General features: G+C 34.7%; 2 protein-coding genes across 4 annotated transcripts; one reads left to right on the top strand and one right to left on the bottom strand.

Moving 5' to 3' along the window:
- Window positions 1–83: 83 nt before the first annotated feature.
- LOC128192562 (keratin, type I cytoskeletal 10-like) lies at window positions 84–3,834 on the bottom strand. The gene is made up of 2 exons (XM_052865346.1): window positions 2,969–3,834; window positions 84–2,749 (listed from the first exon to the last, which is right to left on the bottom strand). The coding sequence occupies exons 1-2, from the start codon at window positions 3,102–3,104 to the stop codon at window positions 2,376–2,378; spliced, it is 510 nt and encodes a 169-aa protein (XP_052721306.1). The 5' UTR covers window positions 3,105–3,834; the 3' UTR covers window positions 84–2,375.
- A 1,150-nt stretch (window positions 3,835–4,984) lies between these two features.
- On the top strand, window positions 4,985–8,292 carry LOC128155561 (ankyrin repeat, PH and SEC7 domain containing protein secG-like). 3 transcript variants are annotated; one of them, XR_008239616.1, is made up of 6 exons: window positions 4,985–5,154; window positions 5,733–5,842; window positions 6,210–6,330; window positions 6,584–6,786; window positions 7,661–7,932; window positions 8,070–8,292. XR_008239616.1 is itself a non-coding variant. In XM_052817331.1 (5 exons), the coding sequence occupies exons 1-5, from the start codon at window positions 5,016–5,018 to the stop codon at window positions 7,877–7,879; spliced, it is 789 nt and encodes a 262-aa protein (XP_052673291.1). In that variant the 5' UTR covers window positions 4,985–5,015; the 3' UTR covers window positions 7,880–7,993. The 3 variants fall into 3 exon arrangements, 2 of the variants coding, with proteins under 2 accessions (XP_052673291.1, XP_052673290.1); XM_052817331.1 differs by lacking the exon at window positions 8,070–8,292 and having other exon boundaries at window positions 6,587–6,786; window positions 7,661–7,993; XM_052817330.1 differs by lacking the exon at window positions 8,070–8,292 and having other exon boundaries at window positions 7,661–7,993.
- The last annotated feature ends 4,668 nt before the right edge of the window (window positions 8,293–12,960 follow it).

Genomic DNA, 12,960 nt, shown 5'->3' with positions numbered 1-12,960 from the left:
ACATTGTAGTACATACATAAGTTATGTTTAATCATTTATATAAACATCTAGATTCAATTTATCATTAATGGAGAAAGAATTGTATACTATATGAAATATACTTATGCATTTTGTTGCCACTGATTGACTTAAGAGGGTTAGATTTTTTTTGGTTATATGTACCTCCCTATGAAGAAGAGTTCTGTATATAAATAAAGGAAAACACTCAAAGTTTAAAGATAATTTTTTTCTTTACCTAATAATAGTGTATGACCAAAATATTCATAAGCCATTATGATAGTTTAAGGCTATAATGATAGTCAACTCGCGTTGACCACCTCGCCTCCTCAAGCCAGCTCACGTCGTCGGTCGAGCTGTCACATGGAGGATGACAAGTAACTGCTCCCTTGTCTTGTACGGATTGTGATCATTTTATTTTGATAAAATTTACTTTTCATATCAACATTATTATGAATATTTCAATGTAACTATAACAATTGTTTAATGCAGGTTAAAAATTAAAAATGAAAGCCTTCACACAAAATATTCCCTAATTACTTAGCAATGAAACATATACATGTATAACTCTGTGCCGGATAATTATTCCAAATGACATTACTGTTCCCATGGCCCGAAAATTCAATTATGTTATAGGATAGACATTTGCCTAAATAGTTTATAACAACTTTTATTGTTGATTTATCTCAGATATTTACATTTAGAAAATTAAATTCTAATTGGATTCAAACAAAACTTGCATATGATTTTAAAATCAGAATCGTTATTATTGTGGAATCTTTAGAAAACATTACAGTTATTTTTGATTATCTTAAGAAAATATATATTATTTCTCCTTTTGGAATCATTATTTTCCCATTGGAATTTTAAAAGTTAGATATCTCGTATAACTTAATATATAGATATATCAGAGGCCAGACACACTAATATAAAAGTAATTTATACCCTCCAGGCAACGGTTAATCATTTGATATAAATGTAATTTTATGAAACTGCATCTTAAGATGGTACACAATGCCATTCCTGAAGCAGTTTAATTATCCGATGATAGAATAAAAGAAAAAAACGTTGCACTGACAAAATGTGCAGCACTATTTATATAATAAACGGTCATAGATAATCACAGAGGTTAAAAAATAGGAGGGCGCTTTAAAATTGTTACCAGGAAAATCCATTCTTATTGGTTTTATTATTTCTTTAATAAACTCATTAAGGAACATGTTGCCGTCGATAAAATCATTTTAATAAAACGAAATATCGTTTCGATCTGAGGTTATCCAGTTTGTGACGATGTGTTATTCCACCTTAACATGAAATCATGACAACGTGTTATATAGATCAAAATGTTCTTTTTATGACCTGCTTTTTTTAAATCAATGTTATATTAACTAATGTTGAAATGTATTGCCAGACGATACATAGGGTTATAATTAGTTCAGTTTTGATTTTTGACAAATAAATAATATGATGGTGATATTTTATGCATTTATCTTCCATAAATCGTACATAATAGGAAATCTAACGTGAGCTTTTTTGCATCAAAATAAGTAATATCCGAGTTTCTCCGTACACCTCCTTCAGGGGAAATAACAACATTCTCTGTAGAATGATGATACAGCAAGGGCACAAAAGGTCAATGACGGGGGCAACGTTCGTCAAAATGTCAAAAGTGTGAAATGGCTGCATAATTATTAGTATGTAGAATAATGTATTTGTCAGGACTGTTGAAAGATGATGCTGAGATGACGAGCATGACTGAAGTGGATTAGGAAAGATTCAAACTTTGAGTAAAATTGTTGATATATGAGTCAAACGTCATCAGAAATCTCAAATGTATCTTAAAAAACAATTCAGTTTTAATAACAAGGATTTAAAATTTGTCCTACTTTTGCTCTTGAAAATCGCAAAAAAGTAAGATAATTAAAACCGATTGGAATATTCGAGATTGAATACAATATACAAACCACAAACCAAGACTAAGGCGCCAGCAATTAAAAAAGGCATACTTTGGGGACAATTTAAATAGATTAAAAATTAAACAAATAGGGTGGCTAATACGGCAAATACAAGAAGTAAGACGGATAAATGAATTGAAAAACAAAATGTCATGATTAAGTATATGTCACAATTATATCAAAAATTCGAATATGGTTTGAATAATTTCATTAGTTTAAACGTATTGATATGAAGTGGTCACACCAAAACATTCAATGACTTCATATCTCAGAATTCAGTGTCTTCTATGTTGTTTTTCAGTGTGGGTATCGGCTCCATATTTTTAATATTTGATTTTTGTTGTGAAGAGAAACGTCATGAAGTAATTATTAATTTCATTTAATCTGCAATATATTCTCTTTATCTCGTTGTCTTTCCTTCTCTCAATCATCATGATCATAGTCAGCACTATTTCCAAACATGTTCATGTTTCCACCACCACCTTGAAAATTCCTCGACAAAAATCGGGAGCCTAAAGACACTCCGGCACTTCTCCGGCCTCCAAATTGTGAAAATCTTGACTGAGGAAAAGCTCCGTACGACAAGAAAGGGAATCCTTGTCCCCCGCGTCTAACGGAGCCAAAGGAGGGGCCAAACGCGGGACTAAAGGAGGACCCAAATGCTGGACCAAGGGAGGAGCCAAATCCCCCGAAACCTCCCCCGCAGCCACCCACGCACAATCCCTGACACCCGCATGGTCCCCGGACTCTCTGACAGTATGCACACAGAACATTTCCTCCGGCAAACCCAGAAATCACTACAGAGAGGAAATACAGGAATAAGATTTTCTGATGTATTGTTTAAAGCAAATATGTTTTAAGCAATTTGAACACTTTTATCTCGAAAATATGCTATACTTTTTTCTTATTTACTAAGATTGCGACAGTTGATAACTTTGAATGAAATTCGACATAAAAGAGTAAAAGGACATCGATATCGCCTTGAATGGCGTGGTTTATATAAATCAAACTCTTACTTGGATTAGGGATACTTGTCGTCATGGGTTGGAGGTGATTCAGACTAAAACGTTGCCGCCCGGCCCAAGGATTGAAGGAATAAGGAAAGGCGCACACTGAGCTCAGAAACAGGACCAGGGCGATCAGTGAAGCCATCCTTCTGATAGCGCAACCAAACAGTCATGAGTGATTCCGTCTCATTTAACGTCCTCGGTTTTATATCTAACCTGTCAGTTGTTGTTTGTGAATTTGATATTACAGACTTTTTATTGAGTGGTCATTAACTTCCAACTCTGCACATGATTAGGTTACAATAAAAAGCATGTTTGGTGACAATTTTTTACAGAGACGCACCGCACGGTGTGAGGGGTAAGGTCGGCGACTCAAGCGAGCTCTTTGATCCGGTCGGTACACCGGCTGTCTTGGGGTTAGGTCTGTATTGTCGCTCAAAATTACAGGTAGACCTTACAGATTATTTTTGAAATATCTTCCCTATTCTGCCAGGTAATTCCTGTGTTACATCTTGTTTAACATAATAACATTTTGTGTCCAATAAATCATTTAGCGATACCACCGACTAGCTGATTCAATATCCCCAGATTAAAAATGGACAGAATTATGAGAAACCATGATGAAGTAGTTTGCATTCTTTGTCAACTCAAAATAAAATCATTTGTTTTGAGAGGAATGGATAACACATACTAAGTTGTCTACTATAGCTTTTCTTTAAGATGTACCAGCTCCACCCATTCAATAAGGCATGTAGTGTCAGCTATTTGATGTGTTATTGGTTTTTAAAAACATACAAAAAACTATATGATAGGCTTTTAACACTTCTTGGATACATTTTTTTTAGGATCGTGCAATTAAAAGCTTCTTAATATGTAATACAACAGATATATAATATAGGATATCCCTTACTTTTCAATAAGGATAATATACCAGTTTAATAAAGATAATATATTACATTTTTGTGACGATGATCAAAAATGAATTAATTTCTTAACAAAAAAATTGTTATTCTTGTCTACGTCTGATTATCTGATTACACCCCCTCATGTATCGTCACATTGACAGTTTAAGTGAAATAAATTGAATTGTCTTACTATTCGATGAATCGTTAGTTGAAATTCAAGTTCATTTATCTTTCACTCAAAACATATAATGTTACATGAGGTGCAGAAGAATTATATACAAAAGTATAAGAAAAGCAGGATTTACAAAAGAGAACCAGAAAAAAATAATGAATTTTATATAGTTGTTACGTAGGATGACCGACACAATCAATTATATTTCTTATTAAAGTACACTTTTTATAACAATCAAATGGTTTGAAGATGACATAAGTGTTCTAAATTTTAATGTGTTTGGGTTTTTAAGATAATAATTAGTAAACAATTTTTCTTACGTGTGATAAGTCCACTAATTTATATAAATGTTCAAACCATTTTCCTATAATATTAACAAACATTTATTCTCTAATTGATAGTGATTTTATGATGTAATAAAAAACAAAACACAACATAAGTCTCCATGGCCTTCTGGATAAGACAGCGGTCAACGGCTTCAGTAGCGGGGTTCAAAACCAAGTAGGTTCTATCTCTTTATTTTGATTTTAACTTAAATATAAAAAAAATTGTAAAAAAAAAAAAAATAAAGTATTTACAATTCGAACCTCACGTGTCAGTAAAACACGACGTTTAATGTTGACAATGAAAAAAACAAATATATATATATATATATATATATATATATATATACCCTCACACACACAAATTTTCAATATGACTATCATTTTTATTTTTATTAATTTACTTGTCATTCTCCATGCAATCTACAAATTCTGCCAACATATGGGTTAATAATATGGGTTAATGTTTATTTTTGTAGTTAATATCGATTTATAAGGACTGACTGGCGATTTTGTAGATTAGATTATTGCTATAATCTTGTAACGTACGTTTAATGGGAAAATTGAAAACAGAAAGGGGTATAACTCTTACTCATATTAAAAAAGCAAAATAAAACCACGTGACTTAGTTACAGAGACGCTTTCTTTCCATTGGAATGGCTAACAATGGGCAACAGTTACACTCGGCCGTAAGAAATAAAGACAAGGAGTCCATAGAGAGGCTCCTGGACAGCGGGGCGGACGTAAACTGCATGGTATATGGCTGGACGCCGCTACAGCTTTCTCTCCAAAGAGGTAGAAACATGGCCATTCCTTAAACTTACTTAAAGGTTCGAATTTCCTCTACATCGCATTCCTATGAAATACTTCTCAAGAACTTACAGTTTTCGAAAAATTTGGAATGATCATTTAACAACTATTTAAGTGATTTATACCTTTGAGACAAGTACAGTACAGCTGTATATGTATAAAGTGCATAATATTTATATAGTAATTGTTTTATAGTGCATGTCGATCAATCAGGGACTTTAAGTTAAACTATAGTTTAAACGTTAAACATATATAACTTTTACAAAATATCAAATTTATGGATAACTATCCTAATTAAAAAAAAACAGGTAAGACATGAATATGATTTGTCCTTTTTTGGTTTATGTGAGGTTTTATTTGCAAAAATATTGTATAGTCTACACAAACAAAATGTTTTCGCGGTTACTTCTCTTGGAGCGTGGCTGTATAGTTGTGTTGTCACTGTCTCTTGGAGCGTGGCTGTATAGTTGGGTTGTCACTGTCTCTTGGAGCGTGGCTGTATAGTTGTGTTGTCACTGTCTCTTGGAGCGTGGCTGTATAGTTGTGTTGTCACTGTTTTTCAGGGTATGAGGAGGGGGCAGTAGTTCTGATAGACAGAGGGTGCGATGTTCATCTCCATGACAAGAACAGTGTTTCACCATTTGAGGAATGTCTACGCAAAAATCTGATAAAAGTAAAAATTAATCTTACCTACATTGCACATTCCCTGATTATGCTTACCTCAGTAAATCATCATTTTTCTACTTTAAAATAAACTCTGTCAGTGAATTGGTGAATATCTATATAAGGTAACCCGATCACTGATTTTCATAAAAGCTCCAAAGCAAAATTAAACGGGGGGGGGGGGGGGGGGGGGGGGGTTAAGAAAGAAAGAAAGACTTTAAAAGGACATTGTGCTCAAATAAAAAAAAATGTTTTTGTGGACCAAACACTTTAAAAGAGTGTTATCTGATGGCAAAGTAAAAAAAGAATTCTTAAATCAATCATTTAATTTAAATCCTCTGTTCGGGTTAATAAAGGTTGTTTTGATCTATGCAAAGGTACTCACTAAAATTGTCAACAAAGGGGAGGATGTAAATGCTGTTCTATCTAACGGGGAACCCCCTGTCTGTGAAGCCGTTAAAAACGCCAGCAAAGACGTCCTGTCTGTGCTGATTAAAGGTAAAGCAGGGGATAATGCAGTGATAATAGAAAATGACCGCCTATAAACAGCGGAGAAAAATGTACGACTGACAACTTTAGTACTTTATGTTATCTATTTGAATGCTTTACTTTACTGAATACTTTGTTTGGCGATATATTACGGTCAGTCTATATGAAGTTGTATTGCAATATGTACAATCAAATAATTTTGTTCATTTTTTAATTTTTCAGTTTAATTTTTGATTTGTGCATTTGTGAATTTCTCATTAAGTAGGGAAATGTAACGTGAATACCGTTGGGAGTAAAGGAGAGAGTCCTTTATTTACCGCCGCCAAATCTGGATACAGCGACATCTGTCGACTACTCCTCGACGCAGGCGCAGATCCAGACTTCATTCTACCAGCCAATCAGCATACGCCTCTCATTACAGCTGCGAGTAACGACAATGATGATGTCATAAAAGTACTTTTGAAGGTTGGTATAATTGCATCCCCTTTCTAAACCACAGCTGTGTGAGTTCTACCTTACAGGGAGGAGCTCGGTATCGTGGCGTGCGAGGATTAAAATTAATCTTGGTGAAGGTTGATTAAATACCTCTGTACTGCATCAGTGCACCATCCCTGACACCAATATTCTGTGCTACTATTACAATGTAATCAAATGTTATACTGGGCCATATTCTGGCATTCTCTCACCAGAGGTCGTGCTGCACAAGCTTCGCTGGTACCGAGATAACCTTGAATATAATCCAGATCCCATCAGCGTTTCTTTCTATTACGTGTAAAGGGAAGCTTTCAAACAATTACATCACTAGAAAGGCGTTCTAACTCTGTTGATAAATTAGTTCAGATTATAAATCACATCCTTGTTAAGCAGAAAAAATGTTCCATGCTGCGACTTTAATCATGTCTTCTCAATTAAAAGATCAACTGATATGAAATTATTATCTAGAGTGGCAGTGAGAGCGCACATTGAGTCCTTTTAAAAGTTCTGTTAGACATTGAATACAAAGAACTCTATCAGAATCAATATCTGTTTCTGCGTTTGAGTTTACTTTTATTATCATTGGCAATGATTTAATTTATTGTATATCTCTTCTTTATAAATCAATTAACCATGTGTACTTCATAGGAATACTATACCATAAAAATGGTAATGGACTTGTTAAAATGAAAACAAAACACAAATAAGACGACATACATATAGACTGATGTCGTATACAGCGCCATAAATAAATACATTTCTCAATGGGTTTTTTTTATCTACGTAATCCACTTTTAACACAGTTGTCAACAAAATTACATAACAGAAATACTTCGAAGAATTTGATATGCTTTCTTCTTTGTAGCACGGATGTAATGTAAATCATTGTGACGTCATGGGAAAGTCTGCGTTGTGGCACGCTTATAGTAACAGCAACACGGACAGCATGAAACTTCTACTTAGGGCGGGGTCAGACAAGAATATCCCGAACGCAGAGGGACAGACGCTATTGGACGACGCAAAGGACGCAGAAGATGATGACGTCATAGAACTCCTGACAAAGTTCACCCAGTCGTGGACTTAAATATTAAAAGTTCACAAAAGCGAGAAGACGATCTCAGATGTGTTCAGTATTCTGTATGTGTTTATTATTTTTAATGTCATGTTATTTTCATGGCCAATAAACGTTGATAAAGAACTTCCCTGCGAGTGATTATTTTTGGTTTAACATCGATTTGTGGGTCGTCTGATGAATGCGTCAGGTTTTGTTGTAGGTCAGGGGGCCTTTCTTCTGCGGTAACACTTCCGGCAGATTACACAGGACTTCAATCGTGACAGGAGAACTGATACACAGCGGGTAATTTATTGAATCGTGGGGATAAAAACCAAATGTCACGGGTAAAAGAATATAACCTTTCGACAAAATCACTTCTCTTTGTGTGCGAAAAAAAAACTGAAAAGATTTCGTGTAGAACTGTTTGTTAATTATCGTAAATTATCCAAATTGTATTGATGACAATTTTAGTCTGTTGGTCGATGTTTAATGAAGTGAAGACACTTAGCTTTCCTATTTTTATAACCCTCATTTTGTTACAAGGATTCCTGTCTCCGGCGGGACTGGGACCGGATGATACGATTTCTATCACTTTGGACGGTCTGCTCGCGGGCTGCTTAGCTGACAGTCCTGATGATTTATTTATCCAATCCTATATTTAGTAAGAGGAGGGGGATATATAAATATTTAAAAAAATAAATGATATATAAAAGAAAACACAAAAAATATTCAATATGACCAGTTCGTTAAAGACTGATCCTCGGTAGTTTAAATCTATACTATAAGAATAATAGACTCGATTTGTTGTGTTCTTTTACCGGTAAATCGGCTGAGAACTGTCATTTTTCTTTAAATATTATATACATTGTACCAAACTTAATTATGCCAACTGGGGCTTATTTTTCTTTTTAGAGCCAATTAATCAATAATCAGCAAAAACAAGTCACAAAAAACCCGGACTTTGAACAGGAATGAATTTGATTTGAGTCCCATATCGGCGTATGTCGAAATGTACCGGTCATATCACCGGCGTTAAACGGCGAATTGGCAAATGAAGTAAACCGGCGTAAAACAAAAATGGAGAAACATGCTATTGTCTAAGCTATTGGTGTAACCATGGTAACAGATATAACAATTCCAAAAGACATCTTTTTTTATCGGCTTTGCTAGAATCCCTACTTAGATAGAAATAAAATATAAAGAACTGTTAGATATGTAGCAACGCATTTTCATAAGAAAAACGAACAATACAGATTGTTTCAGTGGTTTCTGTGCAAAATTCCAAAAATTTGTTTAACCAATGCACTCATTCAATGAGTATGATGATTTATATTAACAAATATCTACATTTTTTATCTCATTACATCACCAAACCATGAGATTTCGCCGTACTTTAAAAGCGGCGAATTCCACGCCGGTCTTTCCAGACCTGCGAGATCGGCGCACGCCGGCGAACCTTCTTCGGTTAAATGAAGCAAAAGGCCGGGTAACCAAACGTACGCCAGCTTGACAAATGAAGTCCAACCAATGTTAAGTGAATTGAGCAGATCCACGTTTTATGGTGTAAAAGAAGTGTACAAGTTCTTCAAACGATCATGCTGTCAATCAATGTATTGATAATAAAATAATTTTATAGGACGTATGAAGGACCAAGAATATAGCTAGGACAAATCAATTACAGCAATTTCTTTAAATTCATGCATAGGCTTTAGATTTGCAAGTGGACGGTGATAAATGTAGTTAAAATCGTAACATGAAACAATTTTATTTTTTCTATTTCATTGAAAACAAATTCGAAATACACATTCAAAACATATAAAATTTCTTCACATCCAAATACTCTATAGGGCTACTTGTATTTACAGTTGCGTAGTCGCAACCCTTCTTGTTTTAAGATTCAATTCAAAATTTGATAATTTGACCAATTTTTACATTTAGCATTTGATTTGATTTCTTTAATTTTACTGTGAACATCGTGTTTTAAATCGTATTTGCTTTATACTGTAATATTCCATGGTGAGCCATAAGGCGTGATAGCCTTTTGAGAATCAAGTTTGAAAACTATTTTGGCAGCCATGATGGTTTGCCCTCTTCCTGTGTAATAAATCTACTTCTCTATTGAATTTTCTGACAAAATCGCCAATTTCTTTGGAAATGTTAACTCTTTTAAAGAAAATGGCATGACTTCATTTCTCTACTTGATGTCATGATGTTTAGTTAGATTGTCTTTTTCCAAATCATCCAGGCAAGCTAATTTGTTCGTAGAAATCAGAAATCTGTCAAAACAATGCACACAAGGCAACAGGTCTACGCTCGTCTTACTTTCTGAAGAACGACGATGTTCTTACCAGTTTCCCTGCTGAAGGTTTGCAATGGCCTCCCACAGACAGGGAGTGAGGCGAATGAATGCCCCCCGCGATTAATTTGAAGACTGCAGGCTCACAAAACAGCTTCTTTTAGTTCTATAATGCCAAACCAATAGTTCAATAGTCTATGCACCGAGCAACAATTATTCAGTTTTAATACTTCCTGAATTTGGTGCTGAAAGAATGTTTATGACAGAATAAGCACCATGCTCGGAGTGCATTATCATTTTTCTCCTCAAAAAAGTGTTTCAAAAGTACAGCTCGTTTCAGAATCGTTAAGTAGGACTTCAATAATTTCTTCTGAATGACAACAATATGACTCTTCTAATAGTGAACCAAGTAAAAAAAAATTTATTTTTCAATTTAATTCAGACTTCACGATGTCCGAAAAATTGGTTGAAAGGTATAGGTCACATGGTTTGACTGGCTGTCTGTTTTTCGCAGCTCAACCTACTTTGCAAAGAGGAATTGAAGAATAAACAAAAATTCACTTTACATCAAAGATTGATATTTACACTTCCTCTGAAAAACACCTTATTAAATACATGTATACAACTGTATATGTATATACTATATCACAATGACTATCATCAACACTGTATAATAAACATGCAGTAACTGGGTTATAGGTTTCATAGAAATCAGGTAATGTACAACATACTTACAAGCACATCTACTCTGTGTGTCTTCTTCAATAAATTGAATTTTGATTGGTAAGGAGCCCTCATACCCTTACCGTCAGTAAGCATATGGCAGACTGTGAATGGGTTGCTAACGGTCACCGGTATTTTCGCTGGTATAGACTGAATATGAATGTGCTTCAAAAAAGCCGAGACCTCAGGATCTTCAACATACATGTATTCGTCGCCTTTGTTACGGGATTTTCCACAATTATAAATATGAATGAATTGTGATTTATCATTTATGTCGGTTTTTTTGCCTTATCGTAAATCATACTTTTTCTCCCGTGTTTCAATCCGTCTTCTGTCAAGCTGTCCGGGATCGGTTCTGTTTTGTTTGCGTTGTTTAGATTACGTTGCCAAAAGCTATTTAATCGAGATTGCGAACTAAAAAGAAAGAGTTAGAGGCAGGAAATTGTTGCGTAATTTACACGAATTCTATGAAATCTATTCCACTGTACTGAATCGTCATTAGAGAAACAGAGATAAGAAATCTCACGATCTGACATCCACGCCAAGTGCAAACCTGCTCACATCCACATCCACTCCTTTTGTTTATAAATATATCTGTTGTAAGCTGGAGCTTTCGTGTAATTCGTTCAATGCATATGTGCTCTAATAATTTTTTCAAACAATGTTCCTGATATTTAATTAGCTAATAGCTTCTAAGTGGTGTAGCTCGTATCATTTTACGTTAAAACTATTATCGCCTTACGATATTTCGCGATCATCTAGCTATACGTTTCAATTAAAATTAGCAATAATTCAATATTATGCAGTTCCCTTCAATTAGATTTTATATGGCATATAAATGAAATTTTGCTTTGTTGGAACAATATTCATTAACGTTTAACATTACAATTTCCCTATTGCCGTATCAAATATAGCTTTCCACTACCCTACACTATTACGGACAACTTTTATATTGCCGTATAATGCATGCACATATGATACAATATTTGTATAACTAGTCATGTTACATGGCAATAATTTCGCATAACCATACACAACCACATACATGTAAACTTGGTCTACCTTTACTATACAGTATATGGGGGTATACAATACCACACGCATCTGACGTTTAATCAGCTGACCAGTCGCTTACGAACGCTCTATCTGCAGAATTCTCTACCCCAAATAAATGCAAATTCAGGGCTCGCTAGCACATGCTCAACAGAAAAAAATGTAAAACAGTTGTATTTTCTATTTTCTTTAGAGGGATCAACGCTAATGCTAATTAACATGCAACTCTACGATACCAAGCATTGCATATATAGCAAACGTTTGTGAAGGTGACGGCCCAGTAGAGACGTCATTGATCTAGAGGGAGTGGGGGAGGTTTGGACCCCTCTTGAAAAACTCAAATTTATTAAATTCAATTGATATAGTAAAATTCTTGAATGTAGACCTCGAGCCCCTTAGAAAAACAAGATTATCCCTCGTACCCCATCCCCGGAAAATATTTCTGGATCCGCGCATGTTAGATCCGATGACCTCAAGTTCGAGTCCTTTCTGTGTTTATAAGATTCTTTAGTATATTTTGGTCGGGGCGTGTTCAAATCCAATAACGACCGAAGGGCTTTATGATAGATTGACCACGCTCCGACCGAAATTATCAAATCATAATATTCAAAGATGATTCTTTATTACTTATATTTATATTATTTCCAATTTCTACACTTAAAAGCAACATTTCAGACCACTATTTTTTCATGTAGCACATGCTATGCATTACTGCACGGCGCAGCCAATACTGTTTTTTTGGTTATGCTAAAGGACGCCCATTTTGTGTCGCTCAACGTTTATGAAATTTTTGGGCTATATGCTTCAAAATTGATTCGTAATGTTATCACAAAGACAGTTTAAGATGTAAATATAAACTCTTCGTTATCATTATTACCGTGAGCAAGTTACCTCATTCCTACTCAGGTTTACAGGGGGTACCCGGTACGAGAGGTGCTGGCTTTGTAGTGCAAAGGTTAAACAATTTTAGTTAAGTAGATTAAACAGTGTGTTGGTAGTTTGTGTATTTGTGTACAAAGCAAAATAACATGAACAAAGC

This window comes from Crassostrea angulata, chromosome 7 (assembly GCF_025612915.1).
Source record: "Crassostrea angulata isolate pt1a10 chromosome 7, ASM2561291v2, whole genome shotgun sequence".
Taxonomy (NCBI): domain Eukaryota; kingdom Metazoa; phylum Mollusca; class Bivalvia; order Ostreida; family Ostreidae; genus Magallana; species Magallana angulata.
The sequence above is the reverse complement of the archived record's forward strand: the minus strand, read 5'-3'. Positions and strand labels throughout refer to the sequence as shown.

Bases quoted from the DNA above. Each gene is read 5' to 3' on its own strand.
- LOC128192562 (XM_052865346.1), bottom strand. From the start codon at position 3,104: ATGGCTTCACTGATCGCCCTGGTCCTGTTTCTGAGCTCAGTGTGCGCC. The intron at 2,750-2,968 runs GTAAGAGTTTGA...TCCTCTCTGTAG, and splicing joins GACAAGTATCCCTAATCCAA to TGATTTCTGGGTTTGCCGGA.
- LOC128155561 (XM_052817330.1), top strand. From the start codon at position 5,016: ATGGCTAACAATGGGCAACAGTTACACTCGGCCGTAAGAAATAAAGAC. The intron at 5,155-5,732 runs GTAGAAACATGG...ACTGTTTTTCAG, and splicing joins ACAGCTTTCTCTCCAAAGAG to GGTATGAGGAGGGGGCAGTA. The intron at 6,331-6,583 runs GTAAAGCAGGGG...TTTCTCATTAAG, and splicing joins CCTGTCTGTGCTGATTAAAG to TAGGGAAATGTAACGTGAAT.